The 21902-nt window shown below is 56.8% G+C and overlaps 3 protein-coding genes across 10 annotated transcripts in view; all 3 read left to right on the top strand.

The window, feature by feature from the left end:
* Window positions 1-10515, top strand: part of MECP2 (methyl-CpG binding protein 2) — a 75340-nt gene extending 64825 nt beyond the window's left edge. For 4 of the 5 annotated variants that reach the window (XM_034949724.2, XM_063601474.1, XM_055106805.2 and 1 more), the window contains one exon: window positions 646-10515. In XM_034949724.2, the coding sequence (XP_034805615.1) occupies window positions 646-1729 (1084 nt within the window). In that variant the 3' untranslated portion in view covers window positions 1730-10515. The remainder of the gene's footprint in view (window positions 1-645) is intronic. The other variant, XM_063601476.1, reaches the window with a different exon arrangement.
* On the top strand, window positions 8247-12190 carry LOC134729780 (uncharacterized). Its single transcript, XM_063601593.1, has 2 exons — window positions 8247-8346; window positions 11529-12190. The coding sequence occupies exons 1-2, from the start codon at window positions 8247-8249 to the stop codon at window positions 12188-12190; spliced, it is 762 nt and encodes a 253-aa protein (XP_063457663.1).
* IRAK1 (interleukin 1 receptor associated kinase 1) lies at window positions 12188-21577 on the top strand. Of its 4 annotated transcripts, none has more exons than XM_034949723.4 (14): window positions 12188-12414; window positions 12493-12660; window positions 12763-12894; window positions 13014-13117; window positions 13305-13493; window positions 13737-13801; window positions 13972-14086; window positions 15014-15132; window positions 15435-15642; window positions 15984-16049; window positions 17803-18039; window positions 18739-19039; window positions 19404-19553; window positions 20167-21577. In XM_034949723.4, exons 1-14 carry the CDS (start codon window positions 12279-12281, stop codon window positions 20223-20225), a joined length of 2049 nt encoding a protein of 682 aa, XP_034805614.1. In that variant the 5' UTR covers window positions 12188-12278; the 3' UTR covers window positions 20226-21577. The 4 variants fall into 4 exon arrangements, with proteins under 4 accessions (XP_034805614.1, XP_034805612.1, XP_063457543.1 ...); XM_034949721.4 differs by having other exon boundaries at window positions 18649-19039; XM_063601473.1 differs by having other exon boundaries at window positions 12199-12414; window positions 18649-19039; window positions 19404-21577.
* Window positions 21578-21902: the final 325 nt, after the last annotated feature.

The raw sequence follows: 21902 nt of genomic DNA, 5'->3' as shown, positions 1-21902 counted from the left end.
ACAAGGATCCCTCATGGAGCAGGAAAATGTATGTGCCCAGGGCGGGGGCGGGGTGAAGTGGGAAGTTCTCAAGGTAGCAGGCCCTCTATCCTCTCCACACCTCAAGTCCTTATCTGGGGATGGAATAGCTGCGGAAGCAGAGGAACTTGCAGAGCCAGGGGTTCAGAGGGGTGAAGAAGCATGTTTCAGTTCTGCCTTTTAAATGATCCCAAAAAGGTTAGCAGTTTTCAAATGACATTTGCAGACAGCCTTATTTAATTCCATGAGAAGGGTGAGCAAAGGATTATCTTGTTGAAACTGATTCCTGGAGAGACTGAGCACCGTACCTGAGTTCAAAATTGGGAATGTTCTAGATGGTGACTCAGGCCCAGGCGCCAACCAGCAGAATGGGCCTCAGCCCGACAACCCTTCTGTACCAGGCCTGACTCTTTGGTTGCTGAACTTTGGAGAGGCCTGGGGGGTCAGCGGCAGGCAGACGAGTGAGTGGCTTTGGTGACAGGTCCTCAGGGGCAGCCAGGCAGTGTGACTCTTGTTCAATAGTAACGTTTGTCAGAGCGTTGTCACCACCATCCGCTCTGCCCTATCTGTGACATTGCTATGGAGAGCCTCTAATTGTTCCTTGTGTCTTTCTGTTTGTCCCCACAGTCCCCAGGGAAAAGCCTTTCGCTCTAAAGTGGAGTTGATTGCGTACTTCGAAAAGGTAGGCGACACATCCCTGGACCCTAATGATTTTGACTTCACGGTAACTGGGAGAGGGAGCCCCTCCCGGCGAGAGCAGAAACCACCTAAGAAGCCCAAATCTCCCAAAGCTCCAGGAACTGGCAGAGGCCGGGGACGCCCCAAAGGGAGCGGCACCACGAGACCCAAGGCGGCCACGTCAGAGGGTGTGCAGGTGAAAAGGGTCCTGGAGAAAAGTCCTGGGAAGCTCCTTGTCAAGATGCCTTTTCAAACTTCGCCAGGGGGCAAGGCTGAGGGGGGTGGGGCCACCACATCCACCCAGGTCATGGTGATCAAACGCCCCGGCAGGAAGCGAAAAGCTGAGGCCGACCCTCAGGCCATTCCCAAGAAACGGGGCCGAAAGCCGGGGAGTGTGGTGGCAGCCGCTGCCGCCGAGGCCAAAAAGAAAGCCGTGAAGGAGTCTTCTATCCGATCTGTGCAGGAGACCGTACTCCCCATCAAGAAGCGCAAGACCCGGGAGACGGTCAGCATCGAGGTCAAGGAAGTGGTGAAGCCCCTGCTGGTGTCCACCCTCGGTGAGAAGAGCGGGAAAGGACTGAAGACCTGTAAGAGCCCTGGGCGGAAAAGCAAGGAGAGCAGCCCCAAGGGGCGCAGCAGCAGCGCCTCCTCGCCCCCCAAGAAGGAGCACCACCACCATCACCACCACTCAGAGTCCCCAAAGGCTCCCGTGCCACTGCTCCCACCCCTGCCCCCACCTCCACCTGAGCCCGAGAGCTCCGAGGACCCCACCAGCCCCCCTGAGCCCCAGGACTTGAGCAGCAGCGTCTGCAAAGAGGAGAAGATGCCCAGAGGAGGCTCACTGGAGAGCGACGGCTGCCCCAAGGAGCCAGCTAAGACTCAGCCCGCGGTTGCCACCGCCGCCACGGCCGCAGAAAAGTACAAACACCGAGGGGAGGGAGAGCGCAAAGACATTGTTTCATCCTCCATGCCAAGGCCAAACAGAGAGGAGCCTGTGGACAGCCGGACGCCCGTGACCGAGAGAGTTAGCTGACTTTACACAGAGCGGATTGCAAAGCAAACCAACAAGAATAAAGGCAGCTGTTGTCTCTTCTCCTTATGGGTAGGGCTCTGACAAAGCTTCCCGATTAACTGAAATAAAAAATATTTTTTTTTCTTTCAGTAAACTTAGAGTTTCGTGGCTTCAGGGTGGGAGTAGTTGGAGCATTGGGGATGTTTTTCTTACCGACAAGCACAGTCAGGTTGAAGACCTAACCAGGGCCAGAAGTAGCTTTGCACTTTTCTAAACTAGGCTCCTTCAACAAGGCTTGCTGCAGATACTACTGACCAGACAAGCTGTTGACCAGGCACCTCCCCTCCCGCCCAAACCTTTCCCCCATGTGGTCGTTAGAGACAGAGCGACAGAGCAGTTGAGAGGACACTCCCGTTTTCGGTGCCATCAGTGCCCCGTCTACAGCTCCCCCAGCTCCCCCCATCTCCCCCACTCCCAACCACGTTGGGACAGGGAGGTGTGAGGCAGGAGAGACAGTTGGATTCTTTAGAGAAGATGGATATGACCAGTGGCTATGGCCTGTGCGATCCCACCCGTGGTGGCTCAAGTCTGGCCCCACACCAGCCCCAATCCAAAACTGGCAAGGACGCTTCACAGGACAGGAAAGTGGCACCTGTCTGCTCCAGCTCTGGCATGGCTAGGAGGGGGGAGTCCTTTGAACTACTGGGTGTAGACTGGCCTGAACCACAGGAGAGGATGGCCCAGGGTGAGGTGGCGTGGTCCATTCTCAAGGGACGTCCTCCAACGGGTGGCGCTAGAGGCCATGGAGGCAGTAGGACAAGGCGCAGGCAGGCTGGCCCGGGGTCAGGCCGGGCAGAGCACAGCGGGGTGAGAGGGATTCCTAATCACTCAGAGCAGTCTGTGACTTAGTGGACAGGGGAGGGGGCAAAGGGGGAGGAGAAGAAAATGTTCTTCCAGTTACTTTCCAATTCTCCTTTAGGGACAGCTTAGAATTATTTGCACTATTGAGTCTTCATGTTCCCACTTCAAAACAAACAGATGCTCTGAGAGCAAACTGGCTTGAATTGGTGACATTTAGTCCCTCAAGCCACCAGATGTGACAGTGTTGAGAACTACCTGGATTTGTATATATACCTGCGCTTGTTTTAAAGTGGGCTCAGCACATAGGGTTCCCACGAAGCTCCGAAACTCTAAGTGTTTGCTGCAATTTTATAAGGACTTCCTGATTGGTTTCTCTTCTCCCTTCCATTTCTGCCTTTTGTTGATTTCATCCTTTACTTCTTTCCCTTCCTCCGTCCTCCGCCTTCCTAGTTCATCCCTTCTCTTCCAGGCAGCCGCGGTGCCCAACCACACTTGTCGGCTCCAGTCCCTAGAACTCTGCCTGCCCTTTGTCCTCCTGCTGCCAGTACCAGCCCCACCCTGTTTTGAGCCCTGAGGAGGCCTTGGGCTCTGCTGAGTCCGACCTGGCCTGTCTGTGAAGAGCAAGAGAGCAGCAAGGTCTTGCTCTCCTAGGTAGCCCCCTCTTCCCTGGTAAGAAAAAGCAAAAGGCATTTCCCACCCTGAACAACGAGCCTTTTCACCCTTCTACTCTAGAGAAGTGGACTGGAGGAGCTGGGCCTGATTTGGTAGTTGAGGAAAGCACAGAGGCCTCCTGTGGCCTGCCAGTCATCAAGTGGCCCAACAGGGGCTCCATGCCAGCCGACCTTGACCTCACTCAGAAGTCCAGAGTCTAGCGTAGTGCAGCAGGGCAGTAGCGGTACCAATGTAGAACTCCCAAGACCCGAGCTGGGATCAGTACCTGGGTCCCCAGCCCTTCCTCTGCTCCCCCTTTTCCCTCGGAGTTCTTGAATGGAAATGTTTTGCTTTTGCTCGATGCAGACAGGGGGCCAGAACACCACACATTTCACTGTCTATCTGGTCCATAGCTGTGGTGTAGGGGCTTAGAGGCATGGGCTTGCTGTGGGTTTTTAATTGATGAGTTTTCATTTGGGATCCCATCTTTTTAACCTCTGTTCAGGAAGTCCTTATCTAGCTGCATATCTTCATCATATTGGTATATCCTTTTCTGTGTTTACAGAGATGTCTCTTATATCTAAATCTGTCCAACTGAGAAGTACCTTATCAAAGTAGCAAATGAGACAGCAGTCTTATGCTTCCAGAAACACCCACAGGCATGTCCCATGTGAGCTGCTGCCATGAACTGTCAAGTGTGTGTTGTCTTGTGTATTTCAGTTATTGTCCCTGGCTTCCTTACCATGGTGTAATCATGAAGGAGTGAAACATCATAGAAACTGTCTAGCACTTCCTTGCCAGTCTTTAGTGATCAGGAACCATAGTTGACAGTTCCAATCAGTAGCTTAAGAAAAAACCGTGTTTGTCTCTTCTGGAATGGTTAGAAGTGAGGGAGTTTGCCCCGTTCTGTTTGTAGAGTCTCATAGTTGGACTTTCTAGCATATATGTATCCATTTCCTTATGCTGTAAAAGCAAGTCCTGCAACCAAACTCCCATCAGCCCAATCCCTGATCCCTGATCCCTTCCACCTGCTCTGCTGATGACCCCCCCAGCTTCACTTCTGACTCTTCCCCAGGAAGGGAAGGGGGGTCAGAAGAGAGGGTGAGTCCTCCAGAACTCTTCCTCCAAGGACAGAAGGCTCCTGCCCCCATAGTGGCCTCGAACTCCTGGCACTACCAAAGGACACTTATCCACGAGAGCGCAGCATCCGACCAGGTTGTCACTGAGAAGATGTTTATTTTGGTCAGTTGGGTTTTTATGTATTATACTTAGTCAAATGTAATGTGGCTTCTGGAATCATTGTCCAGAGCTGCTTCCCCGTCACCTGGGCGTCATCTGGTCCTGGTAAGAGGAGTGCGTGGCCCACCAGGCCCCCCTGTCACCCATGACAGTTCATTCAGGGCCGATTGGGCAGTTGTGGTTGGGAACACAGCATTTCAAGCGTCACTTTATTTCATTCGGGCCCCACCTGCAGCTCCCTCAAAGAGGCAGTTGCCCAGCCTCTTTCCCTTCCAGTTTATTCCAGAGCTGCCAGTGGGGCCTGAGGCTCCTTAGGGTTTTCTCTCTGTTTCCCCCTTTCTTCCTCATTCCCTCTTCTTTCCCAAAGGCATCACGAGTCAGTCGCCTTTCAGCAGGCAGCCTTGGCGGTTTATCGCCCTGGCAGGCAGGGGCCCTGCAGCTCTCATGCTGCCCCTGCCTTGGGGTCAGGTTGACAGGAGGTTGGAGGGAAAGCCTTAAGCTGCAGGATTCTCACCAGCTGTGTCCGGCCCAGTTTTGGGGTGTGACCTCAATTTCAATTTTGTCTGTACTTGAACATTATGAAGATGGGGGCCTCTTTCAGTGAATTTGTGAACAGTAGAATTGACCGACAGCTTTCCAGTACCCATGGGGCTAGGTCATTAAGGCCACATCCACAGTCTCCCCCACCCTTGTTCCAGTTGTTAGTTACTACCTCCTCTCCTGACAATACTGTATGTCGTCGAGCTCCCCCCAGGTCTACCCCTCCCGGCCCTGCCTGGTGGTGGGCTTGTCATAGCCAGTGGGATCGCCGGCCTTGACAGCTCAGTGAGCTGGAGATACTTGGTCACAGCCAGGCGCTAGCACAGCTCCCTTCTGTTGATGCTGTATTCCCATATCAAAAGGCACAGGGGACACCCAGAAACGCCACATCCCCCAATCCATCAGTGCCAAACTAGCCAACGGCCCCAGCTTCTCAGCTCGCTGGATGGCGGAAGCTGCTACTCGTGAGCGCCAATGCGGGTGCAGACAATCTTCTGTTGGGTGGCATCATTCCAGGCCCGAAGCATGAACAGTGCACCTGGGACAGGGAGCAGCCCCAAATTGTCACCTGCTTCTCTGCCCAGCTTTTCATTGCTGTGACAGTGATGGCGAAAGAGGGTAATAACCAGACACAAACTGCCAAGTTTGGTGGAGAAAGGAGTTTCTTTAGCTGACAGAATCTCTGAATTTTAAATCACTTAGTAAGCGGCTCAAGCCCAGGAGGGAGCAGAGGGATACGAGCGGAGTCCCCTGCGCGGGACCATCTGGAATTGGTTTAGCCCAAGTGGAGCCTGACAGCCAGAACTCTGTGTCCCCCCTCTAACCACAGCTCCTTTTCCAGAGCATTCCAGTCAGGCTCTCTGGGCTGACTGGGCCAGGGGAGGTTACAGGTACCAGTTCTTTAAGAAGACCTTTGGGCATATACATTTTTAGCCTGTGTCATTGCCCCAAATGGATTCCTGTTTCAAGTTCACACCTGCAGATTCTAGGACCTGTGTCCTAGACTTCAGGGAGTCAGCTGTTTCTAGAGTTCCTACCATGGAGTGGGTCTGGAGGACCTGCCCGGTGGGGGGGCAGAGCCCTGCTCCCTCCGGGTCTTCCTACTCTTCTCTCTGCTCTGACGGGATTTGTTGATTCTCTCCATTTTGGTGTCTTTCTCTTTTAGATATTGTATCAATCTTTAGAAAAGGCATAGTCTACTTGTTATAAATCGCTAGGATACTGCCTCCCCCAGGGTCTAAAATTACATATTAGAGGGGAAAAGCTGAACACTGAAGTCAGTTCTCAACAATTTAGAAGGAAAACCTAGAAAACATTTGGCAGAAAATTACATTTCGATGTTTTTGAATGAATAAGAGCAAGCTTTTACAACAGTGCTGATCTAAAAATACTTAGCACTTGGCCTGAGATGCCTGGTGAGCATTGCAGGCAAGGGGAATCTGGAGGTAGCCGACCTGAGGACATGGCTTCTGAACCTGTCTTTTGGGAGTGGTATGGAAGGTGGAGCGTTCACCAGTGACCTGGAAGGCCCAGCACCACCCTACTTCCCACTCTTCTCATCTTGACAGAGCCTGCCCCAGCGCTGACGTGTCAGGAAAACACCCAGGGAACTAGGAAGGCACTTCTGCCTGAGGGGCAGCCTGCCTTGCCCACTCCTGCTCTGCTCGCCTCGGATCAGCTGAGCCTTCTGAGCTGGCCTCTCACTGCCTCCCCAAGGCCCCCTGCCTGCCCTGTCAGGAGGCAGAAGGAAGCAGGTGTGAGGGCAGTGCAAGGAGGGAGCACAACCCCCAGCTCCCGCTCCGGGCTCCGACTTGTGCACAGGCAGAGCCCAGACCCTGGAGGAAATCCTACCTTTGAATTCAAGAACATTTGGGGAATTTGGAAATCTCTTTGCCCCCAAACCCCCATTCTGTCCTACCTTTAATCAGGTCCTGCTCAGCAGTGAGAGCAGATGAGGTGAAAAGGCCAAGAGGTTTGGCTCCTGCCCACTGATAGCCCCTCTCCCTGCGGTGTTTGTGTGTCAAGTGGCAAAGCTGTTCTTCCTGGTGACCCTGATTATATCCAGTAACGCATAGACTGTGCGCATAGGCCTGCTTTGTCTCCTCTATCCTGGGCTTTTGTTTTGCTTTTTAGTTTTGCTTTTAGTTTTTCTGTCCCTTTTATTTAACGCACCGACTAGACACAAAGCAGTTGAATTTTTATATATATATCTGTATATTGCACAATTATAAACTCATTTTGCTTGTGGCTCCACACACACAAAAAAGACCTGTTAAAATTATACCTGTTGCTTAATTACAATATTTCTGATAACCATAGCATAGGACAAGGGAAAATAAAAAAAGAAAAAAAAGAAAAAAAAACGACAAATCTGTCTGCTGGTCACTTCTTCTGTCCAAGCAGATTCGTGGTCTTTTCCTCGCTTCTTTCAAGGGCTTTCCTGTGCCAGGTGAAGGAGGCTCCAGGCAGCACCCAGGTTTTGCACTCTTGTTTCTCCCGTGCTTGTGAAAGAGGTCCCAAGGTTCTGGGTGCAGGAGCGCTCCCTTGACCTGCTGAAGTCCGGAACGTAGTCGGCACAGCCTGGTCGCCTTCCACCTCTGGGAGCTGGAGTCCACTGGGGTGGCCTGACTCCCCCAGTCCCCTTCCCGTGACCTGGTCAGGGTGAGCCCATGTGGAGTCAGCCTCGCAGGCCTCCCTGCCAGTAGGGTCCGAGTGTGTTTCATCCTTCCCACTCTGTCGAGCCTGGGGGCTGGAGCGGAGACGGGAGGCCTGGCCTGTCTCGGAACCTGTGAGCTGCACCAGGTAGAACGCCAGGGACCCCAGAATCATGTGCGTCAGTCCAAGGGGTCCCCTCCAGGAAGTAGTGAAGACTCCAGAAATGTCCCTTTCTTCTCCCCCATCCTACGAGTAATTGCATTTGCTTTTGTAATTCTTAATGAGCAATATCTGCTAGAGAGTTTAGCTGTAACAGTTCTTTTTGATCATCTTTTTTTAATAATTAGAAACACCAAAAAAATCCAGAAACTTGTTCTTCCAAAGCAGAGAGCATTATAATCACCAGGGCCAAAAGCTTCCCTCCCTGCTGTCATTGCTTCTTCTGAGGCCTGAATCCAAAAGAAAAACAGCCATAGGCCCTTTCAGTGGCCGGGCTACCCGCGAGCCCCTCGGAGGACCAGGGCTGGGGCAGCCTCTGGGCCCACATCCGGGGCCAGCTCCGGCGTGTGTTCAGTGTTAGCAGTGGGTCATGATGCTCTTTCCCATCCAGCCTGGGATAGGGGCAGAGGAGGCGAGGAGGCCGTTGCCGCTGATGTTTGGCCGTGAACAGGTGGGTGTCTGCGTGCGTCCACGTGCGTGTTTTCTGACTGACATGAAATCGACGCCCGAGTTAGCCTCACCCGGTGACCTCTAGCCCTGCCCGGATGGAGCGGGGCCCACCCGGTTCAGTGTTTCTGGGGAGCTGGACAGTGGAGTGCAAAAGGCTTGCAGAACTTGAAGCCTGCTCCTTCCCTTGCTACCACGGCCTCCTTTCCGTTTGATTTGTCACTGCTTCAATCAATAACAGCCGCTCCAGAGTCAGTAGTCAATGAATATATGACCAAATATCACCAGGACTGTTACTCAATGTGTGCCGAGCCCTTGCCCATGCTGGGCTCCCGTGTATCTGGACACTGTAACGTGTGCTGTGTTTGCTCTCCTTCCCCTTCCTTCTTTGCCCTTTACTTGTCTTTCTGGGGTTTTTCTGTTTGGGTTTGGTTTGGTTTTTATTTCTCCTTTTGTGTTCCAAACATGAGGTTCTCTCTACTGGTCCTCTTAACTGTGGTGTTGAGGCTTATATTTGTGTAATTTTTGGTGGGTGAAAGGAATTTTGCTAAGTAAATCTCTTCTGTGTTTGAACTGAAGTCTGTATTGTAACTATGTTTAAAGTAATTGTTCCAGAGACAAATATTTCTAGACACTTTTTCTTTACAAACAAAAGCATTTGGAGGGAGGGGGATGGTGACTGAGATGAGAGGGGAGAGCTGAACAGATGACCCCTGCCCAGATCAGCCAGAAGCCACCCAAAGCAGTGGAGCCCAGGAGTCCCACTCCAAGCCAGCAAGCCGAATAGCTGATGTGTTGCCACTTTCCAAGTCACTGCAAAACCAGGTTTTGTTCCGCCCAGTGGATTCTTGTTTTGCTTCCCCTCCCCCCGAGATTATTACCACCATCCCGTGCTTTTAAGGAAAGGCAAGATTGATGTTTCCTTGAGGGGAGCCAGGAGGGGATGTGTGTGCGCAGAGCTGAAGAGCTGGGGAGAATGGGGCTGGGCCCACCCAAGCAGGAGGCTGGAACGCTCTGCTGTGGGCACAGGTCAGGCTAATGTTGGCAGATGCAGCTCTTCCTGGACAGGCCAGGTGGTGGGCATTCTCTCTCCAAGGTGTGCCCCATGGGCATTACTGTTTAAGACACTTCCGTCACATCCCACCCCATCCTCCAGGGCTCAACACTGTGACATCTCTATTCCGCACCCTCCCCTTCCCAGGGCAATAAAATGACCATGGAGGGGGCTTGCACTCTCTCGGCTGTCACCCGATCGCCAGCAAAACTTAGATGTGAGAAAACCCCTTCCCATTCCATGGCAAAAACATCTCCTTAGAAAAGCCATTACCCTCATTAGGCATGGTTTTGGGCTCCCCAAACACCTGACAGCCCCTCCCTCCTCTGAGAGGCGGAGAGTGCTGACTGTAGTGACCGTTGCGTGCCGGGTGCAGCATCTGGAAGAGCTAGGCAGGGTGTCTGCCCCCTCCTGAGTTGAAGTCATGCTCCCCTGTGCCAGCGCAGAGGCCGAGAGCTATGGACAGCATTGCCAGTAACACAGGCCACCCTGTGCAGAAGGGAGCTGGCTCCAGCCTGGAAACCTGTCTGAGGTTGGGAGAGGTGCACTTGGGGCACAGGGAGAGGCCGGGACACACTTAGCTGGAGATGTCTCTAAAAGCCCTGTATCGTATTCACCTTCAGTTTTTGTGTTTTGGGACAATTACTTTAGAAAATAAGTAGGTCGTTTTAAAAACAAAAATTATTGATTGCTTTTTTGTAGTGTTCAGAAAAAAGGTTCTTTGTGTATAGCCAAATGACTGAAAGCACTGATATATTTAAAAACAAAAGGCAATTTATTAAGGAAATTTGTACCATTTCAGTAAACCTGTCTGAATGTACCTGTATACGTTTCAAAAACACCCCCCCCCACTGAATCCCTGTAACCTATTTATTATATAAAGAGTTTGCCTTATAAATTTACATAAAAATGTCCGTTTGTGTCTTTTGTTGTAAAAATCAAGTGATTTTTTCATAAGGTTCTTTTACTATTGGAAAAGATGGGCAGCACGCAGTTTTATTTTATTTTTGTAAGTTTTTTAATACATGTGAAAGCAAAGAATACTCAGCATGCCTTTCTAAGTGACGCGTTTGCACCTTTTGTTGGGAAGTACTGTATCCTGTGCTGTTAGCATTCTCGATAAATCTCTCTGTGAAAGTGACTCAAGGTCTGGGCTTTCATTATAAGACAGAAGTCCCCCTCCAGCTCACATGACAGCATGGTGCTGCGTTTCCTCATTGGATCTGGCTGTCCCTGGACACAGGTAGCTGCCTTCAGGCCTGCCACGAGCGGCCAAGGGAAGCCTCCTCCATATGCTGGCCTCGCTGGCCCCTCAGCTTCTTCCAAGCCAGTGCTCTCCAGGCACACTGCTCCAGCGTGTGACGGGAAGGGCCTGGCATGAGTCAGCCTGCAGCACAACCTCCCTGCTCCAGACCCGTATGGTAGGGGCACCCCCTAGGTCTGGATGTGCTGTGGTGCTTTTGGACACCCCCACCCCCGCAGGCTGTGGCTCCTCCTGTGTCTCATTCTGGCCAGGACCCTCACGTGCCCTCTGTTGACTGCTAACCTGGTTCTCTGACCAGGCAAGGGCAGGCTGAGGGGTTTGCCCAAAGGGGGCCCCCTTGTTACTGGCTTCCTTGGCTCTCAGGAGCAGCCTCACCAGGTTGGTAAGGGGCTGGAGGAGACAACTGCTCAAAGGAGTCCAGCTTCACATGCACATGCTAGAAGGTACCCTCGGAAGGCCTGGCCTTGAAAGGTAGATCCCAGGGTTGAAAAGTCAACTTGTATGCATTGAGCATCTCGTATGCCAGCCCTGTTCCGTGAGCTGATGGGCCTTTGTGTGTAAGTAGGACCAAGTCCCCCCGTGGAGGTTAGCATGGGTGTGCATAGTCATTTCAGATACTTGAGTTGGTACATCTCAGTAAAGTCTGTCCCGTGAGAAGCCATGGGTTTCATGGTATGGTTGGCATCTTCCTTGGGAGTGGCCACAGTGGTGGTGGCTTCAGGAAAGAGACTCCAACAGGGGCCAGCTGTGGGCCTTGGGCACTTCTCGTTTCTAGGAAAAGTCCTAAGTCTGTAGGGCTAGGGGTGGGGAACCCCTTCGCTGTCAGGATCAAGAGGGCAAGGGGAACTGTCGCTGGAGGAGACATCCAGCTGGAGAAACAAAAGAGTAAGTCTGCGTTGCTGCTTGTGGGGTCTTCCCCATCTCAGGGCGGGGACCGGGGGTGGCGGTCCAGACAAGTAATCAAGGACGATGCCCAGGAGGGGACAGGTACGGGGTGGCAGGAGCTCTGCCGGCGGGCTCAGGAAGCCTTCACCACAGCTGCCTGAGCTCACCCTTGCCAAATGAGGGCTGGGGCAGCAGCAACGCATACACTCAAGGGCTGTGGCGGGCAGCGTTCTTGGCATATTTCAGGACACCTAAGGAGACTGAATGGCTCAAGGCTGCTGCCGTGTGCAGGGGGCTAGACGTGGGGCGGGCAGGCAGGGCTCCTGGTAACAGCCCTGCAGGCCGCAGTGGAGAGCAGGGCTCCGGCAGGGCCGCCCAGGAGCTTTCGGCAGGCCCGGCCCCGGCCCCTTTCCGAGCAGCCCGGGCCTCCGCCCTGCCCTCTGTCCCCAACGCCGGGAGCCGCCGTTCGTCCTCCAGAGCCCCGCCCGGGCGAGCCCGGGAGGCCGATCGCCGCTCGCGGAACCCGCCGGGACCCGGGCCCTCCCCGGCGCGGGGCGCCCCCGTGTGGCCCAGCGCGCGGCCGCGGCGCGCAAGATGGCGGCGGGCCCGGGCACCGCCCCTTCCGCCCCGCCGGGCGTCGCACGAGGCCGGCTCGAAGGGGAAGTGAGTCAGTGTCCGCGGACCCGGCCGGCCCAGGTCCGCGCCCGCCGCGGCCCTGAGAGGCCCCGGCAGGTCCCGGCCCGGCGGCGGCGGCCATGGCCGGGGGGCCGGGCCCGGGGGAGCCCGCAGCCCCCGGCGCCCAGCACTTCTTGTACGAGGTGCCGCCCTGGGTCATGTGCCGCTTCTACAAAGTGATGGACGCCCTGGAGCCCGCCGACTGGTGCCAGTTCGGTGGGTGGCGGCGGGCTGCCGGGGGGCGGGAGGCGCGCGGGCTCCTGGCGCCGACGCCTGACGCCCCCCGCCCCGCAGCCGCCCTGATCGTGCGCGACCAGACCGAGCTGCGGCTGTGCGAGCGCTCCGGGCAGCGCACGGCCAGCGTCCTGTGGCCCTGGATCAACCGCAACGCCCGTGTGGCCGACCTCGTGCACATCCTCACGCACCTGCAGCTGCTCCGTGCGCGGGACATCATCACAGCCTGTGAGCGCGGGACTCCGGGCACCCCACGGCTGGGAGGCCGGCGGGCCCCACGGGGCTCCCCCACCCGGGCCTCAACCTTCCTTTCCTTCCTTGGCGTCCCAGGGCACCCTCCCGCCCTGCTTCCGTCCCCAAGCACCACTGCCCCGAGGCCCAGCAGCATCCCTGCACCCGCCGAGGCCGAGGCCTGGAGCCCCCGGAAGTTGCCATCCTCAGCCTCCACCCTCCTCTCCCCAGGTAAGAGGGCCCGGTTGTTAGGCTCGGTGGACCCAAAGAAGAGCCCACCTTGACCATGGCCACGGCTGTAGACCCTGCTAGCTGGTCTCTGCCTGCCTCTCACTGGTGTCTTTATGAAGCTTTTCCAGGCTCCCAGACCCATTCAGGGCCTGAGCTCGGCCTGGTCCCAAGCCCTGCTTCCCTGTGGCCTCCACCGCCATCTCCAGCCCCTTCCTCTACCAAGGTAGGTGTCCCCTGCCCCCCAGGGAAGATTCGAGACAAGGAGGAAGGAATTCAGCCTTTGATGTACCGCAGAGCCCCAGTCAGCCAAGCTGGGTCAGCTGGGAGGCAGCTGTGGCGGGGAGAGCCTGGAGCCTTGGGCAGAAGGGAAGAGACAGGGACCCCACCTGATCCAGGCTCTCTTCCCACAGCCAGGCCCAGAGAGCTCAGTGTCCCTCCTGCAGGGAGCCCGCCCCTCTCCGTTTTGCTGGCCCCTCTGTGAGATTTCCCGGGGCACCCACAACTTCTCAGAGGAGCTCAAGATCGGGGAGGGTGGCTTTGGGTGCGTGTACCGGGCGGTGATGAGGAACACGGTGTATGCTGTGAAGAGGCTGAAGGAGGTGAGTGTCGCACCCTGGCAGGGACCCTGGAAGGCCATCAGATAACCCTCACCACTTCTCCAGCCTTTCCTCCTCGCTTCCCCACACAACTCCTTCAGCCCTCATTCTGGCGTAGGGTCCCTGGCCCCTTGGTGGTTCTGGGCCTCGGGTAGGTGGCACTGGTGGCCCGAAGGCCTTTGCTTCGAGAGCCTCACGCTGCCCGTCTTCCCTGCCCCTTCCCCCACCGCACCCTGGGGGCTGCAGGACGCTGACCTGGAGTGGACTGCAGTGAAGCAGAGCTTCCTGACCGAGGTGGAGCAGCTGTCCAGGTGAGGCCAGAGGGGGAGCCACACCAGGTCCCGTGGGGCTTCAGACCGCACACCACAGGACCTGGCTCCCTTGGGCACCTGAGGCCTGGCAGGCCTGGGCGAGCTGAGGCCCCAGCCAGGGCTGCCCACCCAGTCTGGCCTGATGGAAAGTGCTCCCCTTTTTCAAACAGGTTTCGTCACCCAAACATTGTGGACTTTGCTGGCTACTGTGCTCAGAACGGCTTCTACTGCCTGGTGTACGGCTTCCTGCCCAACGGCTCCCTGGAGGACCGTCTCCACTGCCAGGTAGGCTCACCTGGCCCGGCACGCTTCCCAGGACCCAAAGCACTCCTGACACCTGGCTGGAGCCGGGCGCGGGGCCTAGGGCTTTCAGCCTGTGTGAGTGGGTCCTGCCGGCAGGCCAGGCCTGCACTTCCAGCTCCCCAGCAGCACCCGGCTCAGGATTTGGCCCACGGTGGGGTCACTTTTTTTTTTTTTTTTTTTTGAGGTGGAGTCTTGCTCTGTCATCCAGGCTGGAGTGCAGTGGTGTGATCTCAGCTCACCACAACCTCCACCTCCCGGGTTCAGGCGATCCTCCTGCCGCAGCCTCCCGAGTAGCTGGGACTACAGGCATGCACCACCACACCTGCCTAATTTTTGTATTTTTAGTAGAGGTGAGGTTTTGCCACATTGGCCAGGCTAGTCTCGAACTCCTGACCCCAGGTGGTCTGCGCGCCTCAGCCTCCCAAAGTGCTGGGATTACAGGCGTGAGCCACCACGCCTGGCCCGACCCAATGTTTTCTATAGAGCTCTTTCCCAGGCCTCTCCCCTTTGCAAGCAGCGTAGCTGGAGGGTCTCATCAGCAAGCCCCGGAGGCGAGGGGGTCTGGGGCTACCAGCTGGACCACCTACAGCTGAGGGAGGGCCCCCTTGCCGCCTCCTGCATGCTGCGTTTGGGGAGAGCGGGAAGAATGCCTTCAAGGACTTCCCGACCACCAGGGACAAAGGGATGAGCCCTGGGAGCCGAAGCCCAGCAGATTCTATTGAACGTGTCCCCAGCCATTGCTTAAGAAGTGCAGGTCACGGAGACTTTGCTCCTCGTTTTCCAGAAGGGGGAAACTGAGGCCTAGAGACTGAAGTGGCTGTTCCAGGCTGCACGGTGACAGGTAGAAGGATGGTTGGGATCAAGGAACGGCCATCCAGCAACCTCCCCTGTCCCCCTTTGCCACCCCAGACCCAGGCCTGCCCACCTCTCTCCTGGCCTCAGCGACTGGACATCCTTCTGGGTACAGCCCGGGCAATTCAGTTTCTACATCAGGACAGCCCCAGCCTCATCCATGGAGACATCAAGAGGTGAGGAGGGGCCCTTGAGAACTGCCGGGGCAGGGCCTGCAGCAAGGGGGGCCCCGTCCTATCAATGTGGGGATCAGGCACGGCCTGGGACCTCAACACCCCGGCATCGCACAGGTGTGGGAACGGGCCAAGGATGGGCCCTACTGATGAGCAGAGGCCCCCAGGCAGCTGGAGCGCTCAGGGCAGTGCCAGCGCTTTCTGTGGGCAAGGCACCGGGCTGGCAGCCTCGAGTCCAGCCTTATCTAAGCCGGGCAGGTGTAGGAGCTAGGACCGGGCTGACGCCACTGTCTTCCCTCCCCAAGTTCCAACGTCCTTCTGGATGAGAGGCTGACACCCAAGCTGGGAGACTTTGGCCTGGCCCGGTTCAGCCGCTTTGCCGGGTCCAGCCCCAGCCAGAGCAGCATGGTGGCCCGGACACAGACAGTGCGGGGCACCCTGGCCTACCTGCCCGAGGAGTACATCAAGACGGGAAGGCTGGCTGTGGACACGGACACCTTCAGCTTTGGGGTGGTGAGCCACTGACCCCTCTGGTGGCTCAGAGGAGGAGAAGCCACAGGCAGGCAGAGGCGGGGGCTGCAGAGTGCACTGCGGGCCAGGGGCCATCTGCCAAGACCCCAGGAGGCTGCAGCTCCAGGGTCCCCCTCCCTCCGAGGCTCTCCTCCTCACCCTGCACCTAACTGTGTGTTTGTAATTTGTCTTCAAGTGTGGGCTCTCCGAGTTGCCCGAGCTTCAGTCCCATAACATCTGGCTCTGCCTTTGTCCACACCCTTGTCAGGCCCAATCCATGTCCACACCAGAGGCCTCTTCCCTGCCAAGGCCACTGTCATGCTCTCCCTCTTCCCTCTCTCCAGGTAGTGCTAGAGACCTTGGCTGGTCAGAGGGCTGTGAAGACGCACGGTGCCAGGACCAAGTATCTGGTGAGCCCCTTGAGGCAGGGCCAGGAGGGACACACAGCTGCTGGCAGCCAGCAGGCACAGCCCCAGTGGCGGGGATAACTGGGGCGCAGTGCCCATGGATGCCTCTGCTGCCACAGTGGCCTCATTTTTGAAAGTAGGCAGGGCCCCAAACAACTTCGTTTACCTTGCCGAGGACAAACCTGTCTGTCCTGCAGACACTATGGGCCTTGTACAGACCCCACCTGGGCTGGGGGCAGGGGGAAGGGTGGTCCCAGGGCACTGAGACCCAAGCTGCAGTGGAACTCAGAGGACTCTGGCCGGAGAAAGGTGGTGGTAGAGAAGAAGCAGGCCCCGAGGAACCTCCTGGGCCCCAGCAGGCTGCAGCTGAGCTCTCCGCACCGTGCAGGGCAGCCTGAGCTGCCTCACGGTCTTACTCCACTCAGTCTGCCTCACCGTGGACTGTGGTGGGGCCAGGAGACTAGAGACCTGGGTTTTAGCCCCAGCCTGACAGTGGCCTTCCAGCAAATTCCTGCTCCCCTGTGGGCCTGTTTTCCCATATGCAAAACAGACTTCACAGAATGTGCTCAGCCAGTAATTGCTTCACTGCTTCTCCTCTCGTTTGGGGCGGTTCCTGTGTGCTGTGGGGTCTCCGTCAGGATTCAGCCCCGCTGAGAACCCAGGAGCCGGGCTTGAGCCCTCCTTCCTTTCCCTTCCCCGTCCGTCCATCCATGCATCCTGCTGAAGAAGCGCACCAGGCTCCTTGGGGGTCCTTGGACTTCCCCACTTGCTCCGCACCCTGCAGCCAAAGTGCTCTTTTCAAAGGCCCCTTTGCCTTTTCTCTGCTCTTGGGGTGAAGGCCCAGTCCCTTATGTGGTTGACCCCCCAACGCCCCAGGTCCCTGGGACTCAGGGCGCTCCCTGCTGCCTGCTTCACAGCCTTAGTATGTGCCGTTCGCTCTGCGAGAAAAGCCACCGCCCACCCAGGTGGTTCGTCCTGGTCTGTCTGATTTCAGAACTGGAGATGGCCTCCGATCCTGTTTCCACCCCGGGGGCGCCTCTCTGCGGGGCACCTCTCTCTCTGGGGTACCTCTTTGTCTGTGGGGCACCTCTCTGTGGGGCGCTTTCCTTCTCGGCTCTGCCCTCTCAGGCTACTTCCTGCCTTCAGACCCCAGCTCCATGGGGCTCTCCCCCACCAGGAAGTCAGCTCTGTCAAACCAGGTCCCAGGGTTCTGTTTGTTCCTGTATCCCTAGGGCCCAGAGCACCACTGGCCCACAGTAGGTGTTTAATAAATCTCTAGAAGCTACTCGGGAATCTGAGGCAGGAGGATCGCTTGAGCCTGGGAGTTGGAGACCAGCCTGGGCAACATAGCAAGATAGGCATGGTGGTACACACCTGTAATCCCAGCTGCTCGGGAGGCCGAGGTGGGAGGATCACTTGAGCCTGGGAGGTTGAGGCTGCACTGAGCCATGATTGCACCACTGCACTCCAGCCTGGGTGACAGAATGAGTCCCTGTCTCAAAAAAAAGTAAGTTGTAGAAAGACCACGAGCTGTGGCACAGTGTCTCACACCTGTAACCCCAGCACTTTGGGAGGCTGAGGCGGGAGGATCACTTGAGCCTACTTGGAGACCAGCCAGGCCAACAAAGCGAGACCCCATCTCTCTCTCTTTTTTTTTTTTTTTATCAAAACCCATACGATTGAGTGACAAGGACCTGAGGACTGCAGCTGCAGGTGTGGCCACCTGGTAGCCATACTGACAGTATTTATCCCACAGAAAGACCTGGTGGAAGAGGAGGCTGAGGAGGCTGGAGTGGCTTTGAGAAGCACCCAGAGCACACTGCAAGCAGGTCTGGCTGCAGATGCCTGGGCTGCTCCCATCGCCATGCAGATCTACAAGAAGCACCTGGACCCCAGGCCCGGGCCCTGCCCACCTGAGCTGGGCCTGGGCCTGGGCCAGCTGGCCTGCTGCTGCCTGCACCGCCGGGCCAAAAGGAGGCCTCCTATGACCCAGGTAGCCAGCTGCCCACTGGGACGGGGTGGCCAGATAGAAAGCCCGCATTCCAGGCCTTGCTCTGTAGTGACCCCATCTCAGCACCTGCTAGGTCTCTCTGGAGTCTCCACACATTCCTTGCTTGCCCTTTGGTTCTGTTTGGGGCAGCGCCCCTCTGAACTGAGGGGCCCCCGGGCAGTCCTGCTTTGCGGAGCCCAGCTCCGACCCCCTTCACATAGAGAGAAGGAAAGAGCTTCTGCCGCGCCCCCTGCTGGGCGCACTGCACTACTGCATCTGCCTTTTTCTGTCCCCTCCCTAGTACCCCACCTCTTCTCCTCTGGTGACAGTTGAAAATGGAGAGGCCCCGTTTGAGGGCAGCGGGGCAGTGAGATTCATTTTGTAGAAAAGAACGAGGCCATTCTCAGTCCTTGCTTTTGGCAGCCGCGCTTCTCAGCACTCCCTGTGATGGGAACAGAGGGGCGAGGGGCAGAGCGTTCCCAGCTGCAGGGTATGTCATTTTAGAGCCCCGGGGCAAGTCACGGACGGCCTGGAGCAGCCCTGTGGTTTGCCCACGGGGTGACCGGCCAGGGCTGCCATCTCACCCTGAGAGTCCCTCTTTTCCACTTGCAGGTGTACGAGAGGCTAGAGAAGCTGCAGGCAGTGGTGGCGGGGGTGCCCGGGCATTCGGAGGCCGCCAGCTGCATCCCCCCTTCCCCGCAGGAGAACTCCTACGTGTCCAGCACTGGCAGTGCCCACAGTGGGGCTGCTCCATGGCAGCCCCTGGCAGCGCCATCAGGAGCCAGTGCCCAGGCAGCAGAGCAGCTCCAGAGAGGCCCCAACCAGCCCGTGGAGAGTGACGAGAGCCTAGGCGGCCTCTCTGCTGCCCTGCGCTCCTGGCACTTGACTCCAAGCTGCCCTCTGGACCCAGCACCCCTCAGGGAGGCCGGCTGTCCTCAGGGGGACACGGCGGGAGAATCGAGCTGGGGGAGTGGCCCAGGATCCCGGCCCACAGCCGTGGAAGGTAGCTGGGGAGATGGGTTCCCAGGAGAGGGACCAAGGCCTCTTTGGGCCAAAGCCCCTGTAAGTCCCCACCCCAGCCTTCTAGAAGAGAACCAGGGCCAAATGTTCAGCTCACTGTGTCCTTAGCAACCCTGGTTTCCCCTCCCCAGGCCACATCCTTCCCAGGTGGAGCTTGCTCTCCAGCCCTCCCCCCACCCCATTCCTGAAGGCTGGGAACAAGGAGGGCTCTGTCTGGTAGCCTGAGAGCTGGGCCCTGCCCTTGGACTTCTCTGAGGAATTCAGGCCTGAGGCCAGGGAGGCAGGGTGCTAGGCTGGGGGCTGGGGAGACGCAGCATGAGGCTAAGGGAGTGCCATCTCCACCCCAGGACTGGCCCTTGGCAGCTCTGCATCATCGTCGTCAGAGCCACCGCAGATTATCATCAACCCTGCCCGACAGAAGATGGTCCAGAAGCTGGCCCTGTACGAGGATGGGGCCCTGGACAGCCTGCAGCTGCTGTCGTCCAGCTCCCTCCCAGGTGCTGCCGCCCAGGCTGGCCTCTGGGGTGCTCAGGCGCATCCGTGTCAGCCCCAAAGAGCAGAGTGTCTGTCCCGACTGCGCTGAGGGCGTGGGGCAGCCGGGCAGGCCACTGGCTCTGGCGACCTCTAGAAGCCCAGCCGGCCCCACATGCCTCCCTTAGCAAGACCCTGGCCCACTCCCTCCCTCGCCTCCTGACAGTAGCACCTCCTTTAGCCCAAGGGTGCCTGCCCCACTCTGTGCTTTCAGGAAATAGGAAGCCCCAGCAGGAATTTTCCATCCCAGGTACTATTTGAAGAACCACTGCTTAGGAACCCTCAGCTGGGCGAGGTGGCTCATGCCTATAATACCAGCACTTTTGGAGGCCAAGATGGGAGGATCACTTGAGCCCAGGAGGTGGAGGCTACAGTGAGCTGTGATCAAGCCACTGCACTCCAGCCTGGGAGACAGAGTTAGACCCTGTCTCAAAAACAAACGAACAAACAAACAAAAACCCTCAATTCCCACGAACGCCCCAGGAGATAAGGGAGCATGGCCCAGGCCTTGAGCCAGGGCTTCTGGCAGTAGGGGAGCCTCCCCCATTTGCTAAGCGGACTTTCCTCTTCCTTCTGTAGGCTTGGGCCTGGAACAGGACAGGCAGGGGCCCGAAGAAAGTGATGAATTTCAGAGCTGATGTGTTCACCTGGGCAGATCCCCCAAATCCGGAAGTCAAAGTTCTCATGGTCAGAAGTTCTCATGGTGCACGAGTCCTCAGCACTCTGCAGGCAGTGGGGGTGGGGGCCCATGCCCGCGGGGGAGAGAAGGCGGTGGCCCTGCTGTTCTAGGCTCTGTGGGCATAGGCAGGCAGAGTGGAACCCTGCCTCCATGCCAGCATCTGGGGGCAAGGAAGGCTGGCATCATCCAGTGAGGAGGCTGGCACATGTTGGGAGGCTGCTGGCTGCACAGACCCGCGAGGGGAGGAGAGGGGCTGCTGCGCAGGGGTGTGGAGTAGGGAGCTGGCTCCCCTGAGAGCCATGCAGGGCGTCTGCAGCCCAGGCCTCTGGCAGCAGCTCTTTGCCCACCTCTTTGGACAGTGGCCACCCTGCACAATGGGGCCGATGAGGCCTAGGGCCCTCCTACCTGCTTACAATTTGGAAAAGTGTGGCCGGGTGCGGTGGCTCACGCCTGTAATCCCAGCACTTTGGGAGGCCAAGGCAGGAGGATCGCTGGAGCCCAGTAGGTCAAGACCAGCCAGGGCAACATGATGAGACCCTGTCTCTGCCAAAAAATTTTTTAAACAATTAGCCTGGCGTGGTAGCGCACGCCTGTGGTCCCAGCTGCTGGGGAGGCTGAAGTAGGAGGATCATTTATGCTTGGGAGGTCGAGGGTGCAGTGAGTCATGATTGTATGACTGCACTCCAGCCTGGGTGACAGAGCAAGACCCTGTTTCAAAAAGAAAAACCCTGGGAAAAGTGAAGTATGGCTGTAAGTCTCATGGTTCAGTCCTAGCAAGAAGCGAGAATTCTGAGATCCTCCAGAAAGTCGAGCAGCACCCACCTCCAACCTCGGGCCAGTGTCTTCAGGCTCTACTGGGGACCTGCGAGCTGGCCTAATGTGGTGGCCTGCAAGCCAGGCCATCCCTGGGTGCCACAGACGAGCTCCGAGCCAGGTCAGGCTTCGGAGGCCACAAGCTCAGCGTCAGGCCCAGGCACTGATTGTGGCAGAGGGGCCACTACCCAAGGTCTAGCTAGGCCCAAGACCTAGTTACCCAGACAGTGAGAAGCCCCGGGAAGGCAGAAAAGTTGGGAGCATGGCAGACAGGGAAGGGAAACATTTTCAGGGAAAAGACATGTATCACATGTCTTCAGAAGCAAGTCAGGTTTCATGTAACCGAGTGTCCTCTTGCGTGTCCAAAAGTAGCCCAGGGCTGTAGCACAGGCTTCACAGTGATTTTGTGTTCAGCCGTGAGTCACACTACATGCCCCCGTGAAGCTGGGCATTGGTGAAGTCCAGGTTGTCCTTAAGTAATAAAAACGTATGTTGCAATCTCGGGCTCTACTTGTGGACTTTGTTGCACCGAAAGCCTTGAGCTTTCCTGATGCCTTACACTTCAGGGTTCTTGAGCGTCCAGGGTCTTGTTACTACTCTGGGCTGGCCACACCCAGCACTTCCCGTGTCAGGTTTTTCCTGATGTAGTCCATGTTTTTTATGCTATTCTAAATGGTATCTTTGATTTTCTAGTTCATCATGATATTATACAGAAATGCAATTGATGCTGGGCACGGTGGCTCACGCCTGTGATTCCAGCGCTTTGGGAAGCTAAGGCGGGCAGATCACTTGAGCCCAGGAGTTTGAGACCAGCCTGGGCAAC

Source organism: Pan paniscus, chromosome X, assembly GCF_029289425.2.
Source record: "Pan paniscus chromosome X, NHGRI_mPanPan1-v2.0_pri, whole genome shotgun sequence".
Taxonomy (NCBI): Eukaryota; Metazoa; Chordata; class Mammalia; order Primates; family Hominidae; genus Pan; species Pan paniscus.
This window is presented reverse-complemented; position numbering and strand designations above follow the sequence as displayed.

Coding starts and splice junctions, on each gene's coding strand:
- LOC134729780 (XM_063601593.1), top strand. CDS start 8,247: ATGCTCTTTCCCATCCAGCCTGGGATAGGGGCAGAGGAGGCGAGGAGG. Junction 8,347..11,528: donor GGGTGTCTGCGTGCGTCCAC/GTGCGTGTTTTC, acceptor CAAAAGAGTAAG/TCTGCGTTGCTGCTTGTGGG.
- IRAK1 (XM_063601473.1), top strand. CDS start 12,279: ATGGCCGGGGGGCCGGGCCCGGGGGAGCCCGCAGCCCCCGGCGCCCAG. Junction 13,494..13,736: donor CTGTGAAGAGGCTGAAGGAG/GTGAGTGTCGCA, acceptor TGGGGGCTGCAG/GACGCTGACCTGGAGTGGAC. Junction 14,087..15,013: donor AGGACCGTCTCCACTGCCAG/GTAGGCTCACCT, acceptor TTGCCACCCCAG/ACCCAGGCCTGCCCACCTCT.